Raw genomic sequence first — 19,443 nt, 5'->3', positions numbered from 1 at the left:
ACCCTCTCTACCTTAATCACATCCTTCCTATGGTATTCTAGATGTGGTCTCTCCAATGTCCTACGCAGCTGTAACATGACGTCCCAACTCTTGTACTCAATGTCTTAACTATGGGCTGAGCATTATTTTGCCCTGTCGGTCTTTGAATTTCTGGCCATCTTTTGGAGGCATCGCACATCCTCTCGAGTAGGTGATCCCACCTCAAGAAACCTACAGGGGACTCCAGAGGCGGACTGCTCCCCATCAAATGTCTTCGACTCGAAACGTTGGCTCTGATTTCTCTTCCCACAGATGTGCCCTGACCTGCTGAGTCTTACCAGCATTTCCTATTTTTAATTGGAGGGCTCGTTGCTGTCTCAGTGAATAGTTCCCCGTCATAGCCTGACACCGGGACGGACTTGAACGATGCAGCCCACCGCTCCCAAGGTTTCTCTGGGGATTAAAGGATGGTGTAATAGAATAAAAAGTGTTTAGTTTCCATTCTCTTCGGAGACTCCCTTTACTTGATCTAGGGGACAATCCAGCTTATCTACACCCTCATGATTTTGTAAACCTCTAAAACCTCTATATAGAAAGCATCCTATCTGGTTGTATCACGGCTCAAGGTTCGGGGGAGTAGATTTAGGACGGTGATGAGGAGAAACTGCTTTTCCCAGAGAGCAGTGAATCTGTGGAAGTCTCTGCCCAGGGAAGCAGTAGAGGCTACCTCATTAAATATATCTAAGACACCATTAGATAGATTTTTGCATCGTAGGGGAATTAAGGGTTATGGGGAAAAGGCAGGTCGGTGGATCTGAGTCCATGGCCAGATCAGCCATGATTTTATTGAGTGGCAGAGCAGGCTCGATGGGCCAGATGGCCTCCCCCGCTCCTATTTCTGATGTTCTTTTTGTAGTTGCTTTTTGTTTCATTTTTAAAGATTTTGGGTGGGGAATATAACAAGGAGTAGGCCACTCGTCCTCTCAAATGTCCTGTTGTTCAACAAGATCATGGCTGATCTGCTGCAGGCCTCCTCCTCTCCTGAGCCCGTTCCCCTTGGCATCTCACTTCCCCCATCTTTCAAGAAATAAGTTATTTCCACTTTAAGTGCCCCCGGTGATCTAGCCTCCAGCACCCTCAGGGGGAGTGACCCCCCCCCCCCCCCAAGAGATTCACCACCCCCTGCGAGAGGGAGAGTCTTGTATCGATGCACAAAATGCTCCTTGGTGGTCAGCATGGACTCAAAGTGGGCCAAAGGGCCTGCTCCACTGCTGTGTGAGGCCATTCGACCCATTGGATCCATGCCTCCTCTGCTGATTTCTCTGTCCCGTTACATCTATTATGGGCTCTTTCCCTGGAAGGGGCAGTGGGGATAAGCCAGGTACTAACAGGCCAAGTGAGTCTGACGTCAGTAGCAGGGAAATTATTGGAGAAAAGTTCCAAGGGACTTGATTAATCTGCATTTGGAAAGGCAGGAATTAAACGATCATATTCAGCATGGTTTTGTTAAAGGGATATCCTGTCTGACAAATTTGAATGAACTTTCTGAGGGGGTGACTGCAGTTGGTCCTTGGTTTACGGGCATCCCTATATTCGAAAGAGCTCCCACAATATTAAATTCCAAAGTCCAACATACGTGCATGTGTTCCTTCCTACGAACAGGAGTACTAGTTGTCTCTCTTTCTCTCTATTTTTAGTAATACTTTTTAGGTTGCAGTGCAGTGAAACATGCAATACAGTGTGGGTTTAGTCTACTTGCACTGCACTTTCTCTGTAGCTGTGACACTTTACTCTGTACTGTTATTGTTTTCACCTGTACTACCTCAATGCACTCTGCACTAACTCAATGTAACTACACTGTGTAATGAATTGACCTGTACAATCGGTATGCAAGACAAGTTTTTCCACTGTAGCTCAGTACAAGTGACAATAATACTTTATTATCAGTTTTGTGTGTTTCTGATGCCATTCATTACAACACTGTGGAGGTGTGATTGCCATATCGAGTGATTTTCTGACTTATGGACAGGTCCTGTTTGTCACCTGGAGAGCGCCTGTAGTGTGTTGATGAGAGTAGTTCAGTAGATGTGGTCTACATGGACTTCAGCAATACCTTTGATTGTGTCCCGTGTGGGAGGCTAGTCTATTCAGGACTGTTCGGTAAACTGGATCCAAACTGGGCTGGTGATAGAAGCAGAGGGTGAAGGGTTGATTCTGTGATTGGAAGCCGTGAGCAGTGGTGTACTCCAAGCACTGGGACACCCACAGTTTGTTGTGTGCGGAAGTGATCGCGGTGTGAATGTACTAGGTATGATTAGTAGATCTGCAAATGACTTGAAGAATGCTGGTGCTATGTACCAGCAAAGGCCTGATAGAGTGGACGTGGAGAGGATGTTTCCAGTAGTGGGAGAGTCTAGGACCAGAGGGCACAACCTCCGAATAGAAGGACGTCCTTTTAGAACAGGGATGAGGAGGAATTTCTTTAGCCAGAGGGTAGAATTCATTTCAGCAGATGGCTGTGGAGGCGAAGTCATTGGGTGTATTTAGAGCAGAGGGTTGATAGGTTCATAAGGGCGTCAAAGGTTGCGGGGAGAAGGCAGGAGAATGGGGTTGAGAGGGAAAAATAAATCAGCCATGATCGAATGGCGGAGCAGATGCGATGGGCCGAATGGCCTAATTCTGCTCCTATGCGTTCAGATATACTATGACGTGGGTTGGTAGGATGTACAGAGAAACGGCAGGTGGAATTTAATCCTGATAAACTTGGGGTGAAACATCTACAACACAAGAAAACAGGAGCGGGAGTAGGCCACTCGGCCCCTCAAGCCTGCTGATCTATGCTGGCTTCAACTCCTCTTCCGTGCCAGTTCCCCAGAACCCTTAATTCCTTGATCAAGTATTTACCTATCTCCACCTTGTCTATTGAATGATCTGGCATCCAGTACCCTCGGGGACAGAGAATTCCAGAAATTCGCCACCCGTGAAGAAGTTTCCACCCAATTTTAAATGACAGGCCCCTTATCACGTAACTCTGTCCCCTTGTTCGTGACTCTCCCACTGGTGGAAACATCTCAACATCTACCCTGTCGAGCCCCTTTAGGACCTTGTATGTTTGAATAAGGTCACCCCTCATTCTTCTAAACCCCAAGGAATATGTCGGCACAATATTGTGGGCCGAAGGGCCTGTTCTGTGCTCTACTGTTCTATGAATACAGACCCAAACTGTCTTGTCTTTTTTGATAGGACATTCCTCTCCTCCCTGAGTTACCCAACGAATCTTCTTTGGACTGCTCTAAATCGCTTCCTGGGTAAGGGGACCAGAATTGTGCACAGTATTCTAAGTGTGGCCTCACCAACATCCTGTACAACCGTAACAAAATCTCCCTATATTGCAGACTCCAACCACTTTGCAATAAAGGCCAATACATCATTTGCTTTCTTAATTACTTGTTGGATCTGTCTGCTGACTTTTTGTGATCTGTGCATTAGGTCCCTCTGAACTTCCCTCATTTGCAGGCTCTCTCCATTTAGATAGTAACCTGCCTTTTGACTCATCTTACCAAAGTGCATGACCTCACACTTCCCCATATTAAACTCCTTGTGCCTGGTCGTCACCCAGTCTATCTATATATCCCACTGCGGGATTACAAGGTCCTCCTCACAACATGCCCTTCCACCTATTTTTGTATCATCGACCAACTTGTTTCCTCCTTGAAATAAACAATTGGGGGCCAAGAACCGATCCCTGTTGTACTCCACAAGTTACACCCCTCTGGCCTGAAAAGAACTCTGTTTTCTATGTGACAACCAATTTTCAATCCATGATCTCACACTTCCTCCAATGCCTTGGGCTCTTAGTTGGCAGGCACGGTAGTGTAGCGGTTAGCGTAATGCTATTACAGTGCCAGAGACCTGCGGCCGCTGTCTGTAAGGAGTTTGTACGTTCTCCCCGTTTCTGCGTGGGTTTTCTCCTGGTGCTCCGGTTTCCTCCCACATTCAGAGGTATGGATTAGTAAATTGTGAGCATGCTATGTTGGTGCCAGAAGTGTGGCGACACTTGTGGGCTGCCCCCAGAACACACTACGCAAAAGATGCAGTTCACTGTGTTTCGAGTACATGTGACTAATAAAGATATCTTATCTTGTCAAGTGCCTTTTGGAAATCTAAATATACTACATCTACAGGTTCCCCTCGATCAACCCTCCCTGTTACATCTTCAAAGAAATCAAGTGCATTTGTCGAACATGATTTATCTTCAATAGAACCATGTTGACTAGATTTGATTATACTCGGCTTTCCTGAATGATCAGTTATTTCCTCTTTGATTATTGACTCTAGCATCTTGCCAACAATAGATGTTAAACCAACCAGCCTTTAGTTCCCCACCTTGTGTCTCCCTCCCTTTTTGAAATCTAAATATACTACATCTACAGGTTCCCCTCGATCAACCCTCCCTGTTACATCTTCGAAGAAGTCAAGTGAATTTGTCAAACATGATTTATCTTCAAGACTGCTTTCCAGTCTTCTGGTAACCTCCCGGAATTTAGTGAGTTTTGAAGGATTTCACCTATCCACTATCTTGGCAGCCACCTCTTTTAAAACCCTTGGATGTAGTCCATTGGGTCCTGGGGATTTGTCCACATTTAGCCCCATGAGCTTCTCTAATACATTATCTTTTGTGATCGTGATTTTTACAAGTTATTTGAAAGTAGCCCATCTGTTATCTTGGGGATATTTACAGTGTCATCAGGTGCGAAAACTGATGCAAAAAAACTGATTCAACGTGTGTACCATTTCTTTGTTTCCTGTTATTAGATGGGTAGATCTTTATTAGTCACATGTCAAAACACACAGTGAAATGCATCTCTTTGCGTTACTGACAATGTGCTGGGGGCAGCCCGCAAGTGTCGCCACGCTTCCGGCGCCAACATAGCATGCCCACAGCTCCTAACCTGTATGTCTTTGGACCCTTGTTCTTGAGGGCTCCCCACACCCACCTGAACCCTATCTATTTATGAATCCATAGAAAGTATTTTGATGCTGCTCTCAGTTCTTAATATTTCTCTCAATCAATTTTCTCCTTATGAGATTCTCTGCTTTCTCTGCTTGATCCTGAAAAATTCACAGTCCTCTGACCTACAACCGGTCATTGCTGCTTTGTATGCCCTACTTTTCAATTTAACATTGACCTAAACTCCTTTATTAACCACAGATTGTGCTTCTTTCCCTTGGAAACCCTCTCTTTTTCATTGGGATAAATTCCGGCTGAGTTATGCGCTCGCTGTTGGAATATCTGCTGTTCATTCACTGACCTGTCACTTGGCAGATATCCCCCAGTCCGCCTGGGACAGCTCCACCTTTGTACCATTGTAGTTGCCGTTATTTAATTGGAAGGCAGTGGATTTGGTCCTGTGGTGTTCACCCTCAAAACTGCATCTGGAATTCTGCCCTCTTCCTTTCCAGTCCTGATGAAGGGTCCCGACCTGAAATGTCGACTGGATATTTCCCTCCATGGATGCTGCCTGACCCGTTGAGTTCCTCCAGCATTTTGTGTGTGTTGCTCCGGATTCCAGCGTCTGCAGAATCTCTTGTGTCTCTGGAATCCTATCGTATTGTGGTCACAACCTCCTAGGGGAACTCTAACCACAAGATCTCCATGAGGAAGCATTAATTGCACATGACCATTTGGCTAGGGTATATATAATGAACTGTACGGCCCTCTTTTTAAAAAAAAGTACTGAGGAAATGAAAGCTTTAAGTGTTGAAGTCTAAGGCTTGCTTAAGGGAACAGCATAGTTATTTGTATCTAAGGAAGGATGTGCTGGCTGTAGAGAGGGTTCGGAGGAGGTTCACAAGAATGATCCCGGGAATGAAAGGGTTAATGTATGAGGAGTGCTTGATGTCTCTGGGCCTGTACTTGATGTTCAGAAGGATGAGGGGGGGATCTCGTTGAAACCTACTGGATACTGAAAGGCCTGGATGGACTGGACGTGGAGAGGATATTTCTGTCAGTGGGAGAGACCAGGATCCGAGGGCACAGCCTCAGAATAGAAGGATGTCCCTTTAGAACTGAGATGAGGAGGAATTTCTTCAGCCAGAGGGTGGTGAATCTGTGGAATTTGTTGCCACAGAGGGCTGTGGAGGCCAAGTCATTGGGTGTATTTAAGGCAGAGATTGTTAGGTTCTGGATTGTTAAGGAGAGAAAGTGGGAGAATGGGGTTGAAAAAAAAAAGCAGCCATGATTGAATAACAGCAGACACGTTGGGCTGAATGGCCTAATTCTCCTCCTATATCTTATGGGTAGATAATGTGGTGAAGAAGCCACCGAGGATATGAAATATAAAAGCCACAAAGCATTACAATAACAACATTTAAGAAGCCTTTAGACAGGCAAGTGAGAAGGCAGGGATTAGAGGGAGATAGACACCAGAGACCGCAGACGCTGGAATCTGGAGCAACCAACAATCTGCTGGAGGAACTCAGTGGGTCGAGCAGCATCTGTCGTGAAGAAAGTCCTGATGCAGGGCTTCGACCCAAAATGTTAACAATTCCTTTCCTCCCCACAGATGCTGCTCGACCCGCTGAGTTCCTCCAGCAGATTGTTTGTTGTTGCAGAGAGATGTAGACCATGTGCAGGCAGGTGGGGCTAAATCTGGATTGGCATCATGGGTTGGCACAGAAGTCATGGGCCAAAGGGCCTGTGCTGTGCTGTGCTGAACTGTTCCATGTTGACAAAGTTATGATGTGACTTTATAAAACATAGGTCAGGTCACAGCTGGAGCACTGTGTGCAGTTCTGGTCACCACACTATAGGAAGGAGGTGACTGCACTGGAGAGGGTGCAGAGGAGATTCACTAGGGTGTTGCCTGGGATGGGACGTCTCAGTTACAGGGAGAGATTGGACAAGCTGGGCTGGGTTTCCTTGGAGTGGAGGGACCTGACCGTATAAAACTAAGGGGGACAGATAGTAGGAAGCTTTCCCCCGTGGCAGAGGTACTACACCAGAGTGGCGCATTAGGTAAAGCCCCTGCCTCACAGCTCCAGGGACCCGGGTTCAATCCCGACCTCCGGCGCTCTGTGTGTGTGGAGTTTGTACGTTCTCCCTCTGACCTGGTTTTCTCCCCTGGGTGCTCCTGTTTTCTCCCACACCCCAAAGACGTCGGGGTCGGTGGGTTCATTGGCCTCTGTAAGTTGTTCACTAGTGTGTGGGTGAGGGGTAGAATCTGGCGGGGGTGGGGGGAGTTGATGGGAATGTGGGGAGAATAAGATGGGATCAGTGTGCGTGAGTGGTCGATGGTTGGCATGGACTCAGTGGACTGAAGGGCCTGTTTCTGTGCTGGATGACTGTGTATGGGAGCTTGTATTTCTGGGATGTTTCCCACACCAGGAACCAGGGGCGGCAGATCAACCCTCAGCCGTCCTAATTCCAGCTGTTGTTTTGGTCAGACCACAGGTTTTCTGTGCGACTGCCAAATGCCTGTGTAGTCTGAAGCCAGGAGGACGCTGGGTGCAGCGATCAAACCGCTGAACAGCCCCTGGGTTTCCGTCTGTGGCCCAACATTCGAAAGCGGAGGTCAGTTTGCACTCTGAATAGAAAAATTCTCCCAGGCGAAGCGTTTCAGTTTGTTTAAGAGCTCAACAGTTGAGATGTCATATTACAGCTGTAAAGGTGTTGGTGAGACCACACTTGGAGCACTGTGGGCAGTTCTGGTCGCATGGACGAGTTGTTCCTGTGCTGTAGCACCCTGTCTCGTCCCCTGCCCACCGCGCAGTGATGGACCATAAACTCAACCGGATCAGCCACTTGAAGATAAGATAAGATATCTTTATTAGTCACATGTACATTGAAACACACAGTCAAACATCTTTTGTGTAGAGTGTTCTGGGTGCAGCCCGCAAGCTTCCGGCGCCAACATAGCACGCCCACAACTTCCTAACCCGTACGTCTTTGGAATGTGGGAGGAAACCGGAGCACCCGGAGGAAACCCACGCAGACAGGGGGCGAACGTACAAACTCCTTACAGACAGCGGCCGGAATTGAACCCGGGACGCTGGCAGTGTAATAGCGTTATGCTAACCACTACACTACCATGCCTGCCCTGAGTACTGTGGTCCCAAGAGCTGGTCAGGGACTGGGAATGTTGCAGAGCAACTCTCCTCCTGACAGTGTAGGGCCTGTCCATTATCTGCAAGGCACAGGTTGGGACCGTGTTTTTGTATGTGAGCGTAGGGTAGGAGGGACTCTGTGTGTGTGTGTGTGTGTGTGTGTGTGTGTGTGTATGTGTGTGTGTGTACACGTTGGATATTGTGCAACCACTGACCTGGCCCTTGCTCCTTTGCAGTGATGAGGAGTGTTCTCTGTGGATGAGAAACCTTGCACCGCCATGGATGCCGGGATCCCCTACCGAATCTATGACCCAGGCGGGACGGGCGCTGGGCTGATGAAGGGCGTCAGCTCCGAGCCCCCGCCACCCTCGCCCACCTCCTACGAGCAGCTGGTCGCCGAGAACAACGTCCTGAAGGAGAGAATGAAAGGCTTGAAGAGCTTGGGTAACGAAGCTGCGGGTTTGCCCCTGGCGGTTCAGTTGTACGAGACTGCAGCTGAGCCCTGGTGGGACGATTGTGTCCAGTTCCTCCACCTTTTAGCACAACATTGGACCCCAGTTATTTTCTCTGGTTCAAAATACCAAAAATGCATGTTCTCCAGGGAGGTTACTTTCATTTGTGGGCTTCCATTTTATTGTAATGGGCACACATACACAGGGTGTAAATACCATGAAAATGAGTGTTTTGCAGCAACACAGTACATTACATAACACAGTGAATGGTAGGGCACTGAGGTGTGCGGTAGAACAAAGGGACCTGGGAATAGTCCATCGTTCCTTGAAAGTGGTGTCACAGGTAGATAAGGTCATAAAGAGGGCTTTTGGCACTTTGGCCTTCATGAACCAGGGCATTGAGTACAGGAGTTGGGATGTTATGTTGAAGTTGTATAAGACGTTGGTGAGGCCGAATTTAGAGTATTTTGTGCAGTTCTGGTCACCTACCTACAGGAAAGATCAATGAGCTTGAAAGAGTGCAGAGAAAATTTACATGGATGTTCCCAGGACTTGAGGACCTGAGTTATAGGGAAAGGTTGAATAGGTCAGGACTTTATTCCGTGGAGTGCAGGAGAATGAGGGGAGATCTTATAGAATTATGAGGGGTGAATGCATGCAGGCTTTTTCCCCTCAAGTTGGGTGAGACTAGAACGAGAGGTCATAGGTTCAGGGTGAAAGGTGAAATATTTAAGGGGGATCTGAGGAGGAATTTCTTCACTCAGAGGGTGGTGCGAGTGTGGAACGAGCTGCCAGCGGAAGTGGTAGATGCAGGTTCAATTGTAATGTTTAAGAGAAGTTTGGATAGGTACATGGATGAGAGAGGTATGGAGGGCTATGGTCTGGGTGTAGGTAGAGGGGGCTAAGCAGAAAACCAGGCCAGCATGGACTAGATGGGCCGAAGGGCCTGTTTCTGTGCTGTAGTGCTCTGACTATAAACTTAAATTAACATAAATTATACGTAACTTACACAACAGCATAAACACAAAATAACATAATGACATTAATGCAAGTTGAGAGAAATATAGCCGAGGCAGAATTCGGGTTTTTCAGATGGGTTCAAGACCCTGACGGCAGTGGGAAAGAAGCTGTTGTCGAACCTTGAGGTGTGGGGTCTTCAGGATCCTGTACCTCCTGCTCGATGGCAGCATTGAGAAGAGGGCACGGCCCAGATGGTGGGGGTCCCTGATGATGGATGTCGCCTTCCTGAGACATCGCTTCTTGTAGATGGCCTTGATGGTGGGCAGAGCTGTACCCGTGATGGAGCTGGCTGAGTCCCACTGCTCTCTGTAGCCTCTTGCGTTCCTGTGCATCAGAGTTCCCATACCAGGCCCTGATGCAACTGGTCAGAATGCTTTCCACTGTACACCTGCAGAAGTTTGTCAGAGTCGTTAATGACGTGCTGAATCTCTTTAAACTTCTAAGAAAGTGGAGATGCTGGCGTGCCTTCTTCAGGTTGCATCTATGTGCTGGGCCAGGATAGGTCTTCTGAGATGTTGACACTCAGGAACTTGAAGCTGCTCACCCTTCCCACCGCAGTCCCTTCAATGACGACTGGTGTGTGTTTCTCTTCCTAAAGTCCACAATTAGTTCCTTGGTTTTACTGACGTTGAGTGCGAGGTGGTTGTTATGACACCACTTAACCAGCTGACCTATCTCACTTCTATATGCCTCCTCGTTTTGGATGCTGTTGGGGGTGGGGAGGGGGGGATGAATCACTGCTGGAGAGCCACAGCAGCCAGGTCTCTGGGGCAGAGTCTGGCTCTGTGGCTCAGAAAGGAAGGGTGATTGGGGGGAGGGAGGGGGGTGTGGGAGAGGAGGAGTGTGATAGTGACAGGGATTCGTTGGTTAGGGGGACAGACAGGAGATCCTGTGGACAAGAATGAGACTCCTGGATGGGGTGTTGCCTCCCAGGTGCCAGGGTCAGGGACGTCTTGGATTGATTGCACAGCATTCTTGAGGGGGACGAGCCAGAAGTCTTGGTGCACATTGGCACCAACGACGTGGGTAAGATAAGGGATGAGGTCCTGAAGAGTGAGTATTGGGAGGTGGGAAGGAAGCTGAAAAGCAGGACCTCAAGGGTAGTAATCTCGGGACTGCTGCCTGTGCCACGCGCCAGGAAGGGACAGAGTAGGAGGATACAGCAGAGTAATGAGTGGCTGAAGAGTTGGTGCAGGGGTTCAGATTTGTGGATCACTGGGATCTCTTCCGGGGAGGGTACGACCTGTACAAAAGGGACAGGTTACACCTGAACTGGAGAGGGACCAACGTCCTTGCGGGCAGGTTTGCTAGAGTTGTTGGGGAGGGTTTAAACTAGGTCGGCAGGGGGATGGAAACCAGAGTGTTAGATTAGAAGATGGATCAGTCGGTGTAGAAGTAGATGCCATGCGTACAGAGAAGGTGAGGAAGGACAGGCAGGGGACGGGGCATAAATGCGGTCAGTTAGCTGGGTTGAAATGTGAGAAGTGTTCGGAATAAGGGGGATGAACTTAGAGCACGGATCAGTACATGGGATTACGATGCTGTGGCCCTTACAGAGACCTGGCTGTCGCAAGGGCAGGAGTGGCTGCTTGAGGTTCCGGGGTTTAGATGTTTCAAAAGGGATAGGGAAGGGGTAGAAGGGGTGGGGGTGGCATTGCTAGTCAGGGATAACATCACAGCTGTAGGAAGGGAGAACATCATAGAGGGATTGTCAATTGAGTCCGTGTGGGTGGAAGTCAGGAACAGGAAGGGAGTGATCACTCTGTTGGGAGTATTCTATAGGCCCCCAAATAGCCACCGGGACACTGAGGAGCAGATGTCTGTGATGGGGGGGGGGGGGGGGGGGCGGGGGGAGAGTGTACCTGGGCAGTGGGAGGGGATTTGGTGGGTGGGGAGAGTCTGATGGGGGGAGAGCCTCCCTGGGCAGTGGGAGGGAGTGTTGGTGATGGGGAGAATGTCTATGGGCTGTGGAAGGAACATGTTTGATGGCTGTTAGTGCTCCCTGGGTGTTCACACAGTCTCCCTCTCTCCCTCCCTCCCTCTCGCCCTCTCCCAGGCAACCTCCTGGAGGAGTCCCAGTCCGAAGCCACAAAGCTGAAGCAGAAGGTGGAGGAGCTGGTCCGTCAGGAGGTCCTGAGGTCCACCATCACCCTGTTGCCCCAGGAGGCGCAGAGTCCGGCGGCCTCCAGTGGTGCAGAAGGTACGTGGCGTCTTCCGGCATGGAACTCGGGGCAATTCCCAGTGGGATCACCCCCACCGTTCCCCAACACTGGGTTTGGACTTTGAGGCTCAAGACCCACAAAAGCATGAATCAGGAGAAGGCCACTCAGTCCATCAATCCTATCCTGCCGTTAATAAAATCATGCCTGGTCTTATTACAACCTCAACACATTCCCAATTAGCAACACACAAAGGAGCTGGAGGAACTCAGCAGGTCAGGCAGCATCTGTGGCGGGGGTGAATGGACAGTTGACGTTTGGGGTCGAGACCCTTCATCTGGACTGTTCTCAACCCGAAACGTCGACTGTCCATTTCCTGCCACAGATGCTGCCTGACCTGCTGAGTTCCTCCAGCACTTTGTGTGTTGCTCCAGATTTCCAGCATCTGCCGTCTCTCGTGTCTCCATTCGCACCTACCCCTGGTAACCTTTCACCTCCTCACTTACCAAGAATCAAATCTGCCTTAAAATATTCAAAGACTCTTCCACTGCACTTCTGAGGGAGTGAGTCCCAAAGACTTGAGACCCTCCGAGAGAAAAAATTTCACCATAATCTTGGTCTTTAATGGGTGACCCCTTATCTTTAAACGGTGAGGCCTGGTTTGGGATTCTCCTAGGGGATGGAATATCGTCTCCACACCCACCTAGTCAGGGCCCCATGAACTGGGGGTTGACCAACTTGGTTGGTGTTTAATGAGGCTGGTGCAGACTGTCCCTGTACAGCTGATGTTGGCAAAGTCATTGTCACTTCTTCAGCCAGAGGGTGGTGAATCTGTGGAATTCGTTGCCACAGAGCAATACAGCACGGATACAGGCCCTTCGGCCCAACCACTCTATGCCGGCCACAGTGCCCACCCAGCTAGTCCCAATTTCCTGCGTTCGGCCCATATCCCTCCAGGCCCCGCCCCTCCATGTACCTATCCAAGTGCTTCTTAACTGACACTATTGTACCTGCCTCACCCACTTCCTCTGGCAGCTCGTTCCATACACTCACCACCCTCTGCGTGGAAAAAGTCGCCCCTCAGGTCCCTTTTAAACCTTTCCCCTCTCACCCTAAACCTATGCCGCCTAGATTTGGACTCCCCTACCCTGGGGAAAAGACTGTTACCGTCCACCTTATCTATGCCTCTCATAATCTTAAACTGAGGGCTGTAGAGATCAAGTCACTCAGTGTATTCGAGGCAGAGACTGATAGGTTCTGGATTGATAAGGGGGTTAAGGGTTACGGGGAGAATGGGGTTGAGAGAAAAAATCTGCCATGATTGAACGGTGGAGCAGACTCGATGGGCCGAATGGCCTAAATCCGCTCCTATATCTTATGGCTGCCTAAGCCTGAGTGAGTGTGTAATTGTGTCATACCCTGAGCTGTGGAGTGATACAGCAGGGAAACAGGCCCTTTTGCCCACAGACACCATGCTGACCATCAAGTGCCCATTCAAGACCAAGACTGAGGTGAATATTTTTCCTCTTTCCTCCCAGAGGGTCATGAGTCTTTGGAACTCCCTCAGAGGGCAGTGGAGGGGTCCTTGAATATTTATAAGGCAGAGGTAGATCGATTGTTGACTACTGAGAGGGGGCAAGGTTATAGAACATAGAACATTACAGCACAGAACAGGCCCTTCGGCCCACAATGTTGTGCTGACATTTTATCCTGCTCTGATATCTATCTAACCCTTGCCACATAACCCCCCATTTCTCAATCATTCATGTGTCTAAGAGTCTTTTAAATGTCCCTAATGTATCTGCCCCCACAACCTTTGCCGGCAGTGCGTTCCATGCACCCACCACTCTCTGTTTTTAAAAAAAGCACTTACCCCTGACATCCCCTAATCACCTTAAAATTGTGTCCCCTCGTGTTAGCCATTGTCGCCCTGGGGAAAAAGTCTCTGACTGTCCACTTGATCCATGTCTCTTATCATCTTGTACACCTCTATCAAGTCCCCTCTCATCCTCCTCCTCTCCAAAGAGAAAAGTCCTAGCTCACTCAACTTATCTTCATAAGACATGCTCTCCAATCCAGGCAACATCCTGGTAAATCTCCTCTGCACCCTCTCTAAAGCTTCCACATCATGAGGTGACCAGAACTGAACACAATAAAAGTGTGGTTTAACCAGAGTTCTATAGAGCTGCAACATCACCTCGTGGCTCTTGAACTCAATCCCCTGACTAATGGCCAACACTCCATACGCTGCCTTAACAACCCTATCGACCTGTGCAGCAGCCTCGAGGGATCTTGAGGGTTATTGGGGGTAGGCAGGAGTATTGGGGTTAGTCAGATCAGTCATTAATCCCATTTTATTCTCCCCACATTCCCAGCAACCGCACCCCCAGGTCCTACACTCTAGGGAAAATTTTACCCACCCACCTGCACGTCGTTAACCAGCCGGTCACAGGGAGAAAGTGCAAACTCCACACACAAACGTTGCCCCAGGTCTGGATTGAACCCAGGTCTCTCGAGCTGTGAGGCAGCGGCTCCTACCCACTGCACCTCTCTGAAGTCCTCTGACTCTTTCTCTTTTGTTCAGCAGAGGGCGTTGAGCACAGTTGAGAGGTTTTCCTTTGCATTCACTGCAAATAAAATGAGAGCGTTAATTAGTGTGGGGGTGGCTGCAGTGCTGATTCCCACACATCCCTTTACGTCCACCTGAACTTGGGGACTGTGTGGGGCAGTGCACTGTACAAGGATCCAAGTGCTTTTTTTTAAAGAAGCATTAACAAGTGAAGTTTGACTTTGGTTACAAATGCTTTACACTGGGAGTATGTTGTGTGCCTTGGGTGGGTGAGGCTGGTTTGCTCCTGGGCTGACGAAATGTCTGACTGTTGCAGGTTCTGCACAGGCGTGCCCGCAGCTGCCGTCTTGTGGATCGGACCAGTCTGGGAAGCCAGCGGAGGCCAAGGCAGAAGAGAAGCCTGCGTCCAGTGTGAGTACAGAGTCCTCGTCTGGTCCGGTGTTCCAGGCAGTCCGGGTGTCCTCCCTCACCCCACCACGTACCACACTCTCCTCCCCCTTTGCCAACACCTTCTCGCCCTGCAGCTCACTCCCCGCGTCTGGTCTTCCTCCCCTCTGTCCCACTCCCCGTGTTTCGTTAACCATAGAACAGAACAGCACAGGAACAGGCCCTTCGGCCCACCATGTCTGTGCCAACCACGATGCCAATTTAAAATGCACGTGGTCCATCTCCCTCCATTCCCTGCGTGTTCATGGGTCTGTCTAAATGCCTCTTAAATGTTGCTGTTGTTTCTGCTTCCACCACCTCCCCTGGCAGTGCCTTCCACACACCTACCAATCTCCTTTAAACTTACCCCCTCTCACCTTAAACCCACGCCCTCTAGTTTTTGACATTTCTACCCTGGGATAAAGATTCTGACTGTCTACCCTATCTACACCTGTCATAAATTTATAAACCTCTATCAGGTCTCCCCTCAGCCTCTGACACTGCAGAGAAAACAACCCAAGTTTGTCCAACCTCTCCTTGTAGCTGATTCCCTCTAATCCAGGCAGCGTCCTGGTGAACCTCTTCTGCACCCTCTCCAAAGCCTCCACACCCTTCCTGTAATGGGGCGACCAGAACTGCACACAATACTCCAAGTGTGGCAGGCACGGCAGTGTAGCGGTTAGTGTAACGCTTTACTGCGCCAGCGACCTGGGTTCAATTCCGGCTGCTACCTGTAAGGAGTTTGTACGTCCTCTCTGTGACTGCGTGGGTTTCCTCCGGGTGCTCCGGTTTCCTCCCACATTCCAAAGACGTACGGGTTAGGAAGTTGTGGGCATGTTATGTTGGCGCCGGAAGCGTGGCGACACTTGCGGGCTGCCCCCCAGAACACACTACGCAAAAAAGATGCATTTCACTGTGTGTTTCGATGTACATGTGACTAATAAATCTAAAAGCTAACCAAAGTTTTACACAGCTGCGACATGACTTCCTGACTCTTATATTCAATGCCCCGACTGATGAAGGCAAGCGTGCCGTACACCTTTACCACCCTATCTACGTGTGGCCACTTTGAGGGAGCTATGGACTTAACGTTGGTTTTTTGCTGCTAGGTTTACCTCTTCAACGTTTCTCGCACCCCTGTCCCAGCACCTCTCCCTTCACCCTTCCTCCTGCCTCTTGGCTGGTGCATTTCGACTCTGAACAACTAAGAGAAGCGAGAATGCGGTCTTTTTTCTCCTAGGGCTGGAGAATCAAGAACTAGAGGGCACAGGTTTAAGGTGAGAGGGGAAAGATTTAATAGGAACCTGAAGGGCAACTACTTCACCCAGAGAGTTGTCAGTATATGGATCGAGCTGCCAGAGGAAATGCTTGAGGCAATTAAAAAGCACTTGGACAGGAACGTGGATAGGAGAGGTTTCGAGGGATATGGGCCAAACACAGGCAACTGGAAACCTTGGTCGGCATGGACCAGTTGGGCCGAAGGGCCTGTTTCCGTGTTGTATGACTCTTTGTTGGCACTGATTTTGTGTTGGGTCAAAATCGAGTTTATTGTCATCTGCACAAGTCCATGTGGGCACAGGTGCAATGAAAAACTTACTTGCAGCATCACAGACACAGCATCACATAACAACATTCACAGGAAGAAAAAATTATAAATTGTGCACAATTTTTACAAGAAAGAACACAATTAGAACAAAAAAAAAGTCAACTTTAGTGCAAAGTGGTCATAGTGTTGCTACATTGAGGTAGTGATCAGGGTTGTGCCGCTTGGTTCAAGCTGTTCCTGAACCTGGCGGTGTGGGACTTCAGGCTTCTGTACCTCCTGCTCGATGAGAGCTGTGAGAGGATGGCACGGCCCGGATGGTGGGGATCTTTGATGATGGATGTTGCCTTCCTGACGTTACTAAACTCTTCCCTGACACTCGCCCTCCCTCCTCGGCGTAGAGAGCCCGGCAGTCCCCCATTGGCCCTCAAATTGGGTGGCTGGGGAGGGGAATCGGGACTCGACCAGACGGCTGAGAGATGAGCCACCCTCCAGCAGGTTTCTCCCCTCAAGGGGATCGGACACACAGGCATCGGCCATTCAGCCCTTCAATCCTGTTCTGCCACTCAGTGAGGCCGAGCTGATCTGTTCCTGACCGTCCCATCTCCAGCTGACCCATCAAGTAAATCTCTATCTGACTGAAGAGATTCACTGAGCAAAATATCCAATGCTTTTTTTGAAAGCCCTTGTCTGACTGAAAGTTATTCAGTCAGCAAACGTCCCGCACTCTTTCTGGGAGAGAATTCCTCGTGTTCCAGTGAGACAGCTGTGTACATAAATCAGTCCTTCCTGCCCAGATGTTTGCATAAGCCAAAATCCACTGCCTCACACAAAGGAGGTTTGATTTAAAGTGTGTGTTAGCTCAGCCCTCTGGCAGAGACAAACAGTGACGTTAATCACATTCACCTGCTTTCTGACATAAAATTGTTAATGGATCTTATTGGCGAGAATGAACAAGGATGGATTGAGAGCAATGGATTATTTGGGGGATGAAAGGTGTTGAGGGATCTGGAGATCGGAGCGAGGGATTTGGAGGTGGAGCTGGGCTAAAAATTGGTTTATTATTGTCACATGTCCCAAGGTACAGTGAAAATCTTTGTTTTGCATGCTGTCCATACAGATCATCTCATCACATCAGTGCATTGAGGTAGTACAAGGGAAAACAATAACAATGCAGAATAAAGTGTTACGGTTACAGAGAAAGTGCAGTGCAGGCAGACAAGAAGATACGAGATCATGATGAGGTAGATTATGAGGTCAAGAGTCCATCTTATCATACTGGGGAACTGTTCAATAGTCTTATCACCGTGAGACAGAAGCTGTCCTTAAGTCTGGTGGTACGTGCCCTCAGGCTCCTGTATCTTCTGCCTGATGGAAGAGGAGAGAAGAGAGAATGACCCGGGTGGGTGGGGTCTTTGATTATGTTGGCTGCTTCACCAAGGCAGTGAGAAGTGTAGACAGAGTCCAAGGAGGGGAGGCTGGTTTCCGTGATGCGCTGGGCTGTGTCCACAACTCTCTGCAGTTTCTTGCGGTCGCGGGCAGAGCAGTTGCCGTACCAAGCCCTGATGGGCCCAATAGCCTGCATTAGTTATTAATGTAACAGGAGGTGAGCTCACCAGCAATGCCAACATTTATTGCCTAATGTTTTGAAGCTGCCGATGGTGGGCCGGTGGTGGAGATTGCCATTGCTCGAATCAACTCGACGGGCCAAATGTCCTCCTCCAGTGCTGTATTGATCTGATTTTTTGCATTGTGTAGGTGTTCCCTTTCTCTGGAAGCCACGTACTTCATAGAGTCATACAGCACGGAAACAGGCCCTTCGGCCCAACTGGTCTTGCTGACCAAGATGCCCATCCGAGCCAGTCCCATTTGCCCACATTTGGCCCACATCCCTCTAAACCTTTCCTATCCATGTACCTGTCCAACTGTCTTTCAGTCAAGGCTTTTATCTTGTAACAGCACAACAGAAGGCCATTCAACCCATCGGGTTCTTGCCAGCTCCCTGGGGAAGCAATACGATCATTTTCCCCCTCTCCTTATTTCCCTGAAGCCTTCAAACTTGTTCCCTCTCGCACATGCCCATCAACTCTCCCGTGTTTCTTTGGCCAGCAGGGGCCGACTCACTGACCCTGCATGTTCCTGGGATGTGGGAGGAAACTGGAGCCCCCGGGGGGGGGAGCCCACGTTGGGCTGTCCATTTGGTTGTGATGGGGGGGTGGGGGGTTGGCTGCTGCCAGTCAGCCTGCGGTTGACTGTTTCTCCTCACGTCCGCCCCAGTGCCTCTTGCGACCACCTCCCCCCTCCCCCACCCCCAAATAAAACCCCTCTCCCTGCTCTTAATGGAGAGCCCCTGGGAACACCGGGGCAGTGACCGCACTCGAACATGTCCCCACCGAACCGCAGAGGTCTGCGTCTGTAACCGTAGCCACTCTGCTTTCCGCACAGGGCTCGTCTTCCGAGTTTGAGGTGGTGAACTCCATCGACAAGAACGAAACACCGGCGGAGGCTCACCAGGTGAGTGCTGCTCCAGTTGGGGTGAATGGTGTCGGCCCAACTGCGTGAAGTATCGTGCCCCGATCTGACCTCCTCAGATTCTGATAGCCTTTCCTTTTGCGGAGTGACCAGCCCCGGTTGGGACCGGTTGTGTGATCTGTTGTCCGACCATCCAGAAATCTTGACCGTTTGGTGCCTGACTCACCAGGCGACGTTTGCCGTGATCTCTGTCTACTCACCTGGTCCTCGGTTCCCCCGCTTGCTTTAAACTCCCTGGGGCTCTGGTTCCCCCTCACCATCCTTCGGCCCACAATGCCAGTGCTGACTGTGGAGAGGGTGCAGAAGAGGTTCACCAGGACGTTGCCTGAGGAGAAAATGTGCTATGGGGAGAAAATCCCTAAATGTGCTAAAGGTCGGCCCACAATGTTGTGCCGACCTTTAAACCTCGCCTAAGACTATCTAACTAACCCCTTCCTCCCACATATCCCTCTATTTTAAATTCCTCCATATGCTTATCTAGTAACCTCTTGAATTCCACCAACGTACCTGCCTCCACCACCACCCCAGGCAGCACATTCCATGCCCCAACCACTCTCTGGGTAAAAAACCTCGCCATGCCCTCTTGTATTGAGCATTGGTGCCCTGAGAAAGAGGCGCTGGCTGTCCACTCTATCTATTCCTCTTAATATTTTGTAC

General features: G+C 49.6%; 1 protein-coding gene across 3 annotated transcripts in view; it reads left to right on the top strand.

Annotated features, from left to right (window-relative positions):
* Positions 1–19,443, top strand: part of tnip1 (TNFAIP3 interacting protein 1) — an 81,684-nt gene that overhangs the window by 19,002 nt on the left and 43,239 nt on the right. For 2 of the 3 annotated variants that reach the window (XM_052013808.1, XM_052013807.1), the window contains exons 2-5: positions 8,322–8,529; positions 11,614–11,757; positions 14,602–14,696; positions 18,700–18,768. In XM_052013808.1, the coding sequence (XP_051869768.1) occupies positions 8,364–8,529; positions 11,614–11,757; positions 14,602–14,696; positions 18,700–18,768 (474 nt within the window). In that variant the 5' untranslated portion in view covers positions 8,322–8,363. Of the gene's footprint in view, positions 1–7,425; positions 7,553–8,321; positions 8,530–11,613; positions 11,758–14,601; positions 14,697–18,699; positions 18,769–19,443 lie in introns of all 3 variants that reach the window. The other variant, XM_052013806.1, reaches the window with a different exon arrangement.

This window comes from Pristis pectinata, chromosome 4 (assembly GCF_009764475.1).
Source record: "Pristis pectinata isolate sPriPec2 chromosome 4, sPriPec2.1.pri, whole genome shotgun sequence".
In the NCBI taxonomy this organism is placed as follows: Eukaryota; Metazoa; Chordata; class Chondrichthyes; order Rhinopristiformes; family Pristidae; genus Pristis; species Pristis pectinata.
This window is presented reverse-complemented; position numbering and strand designations above follow the sequence as displayed.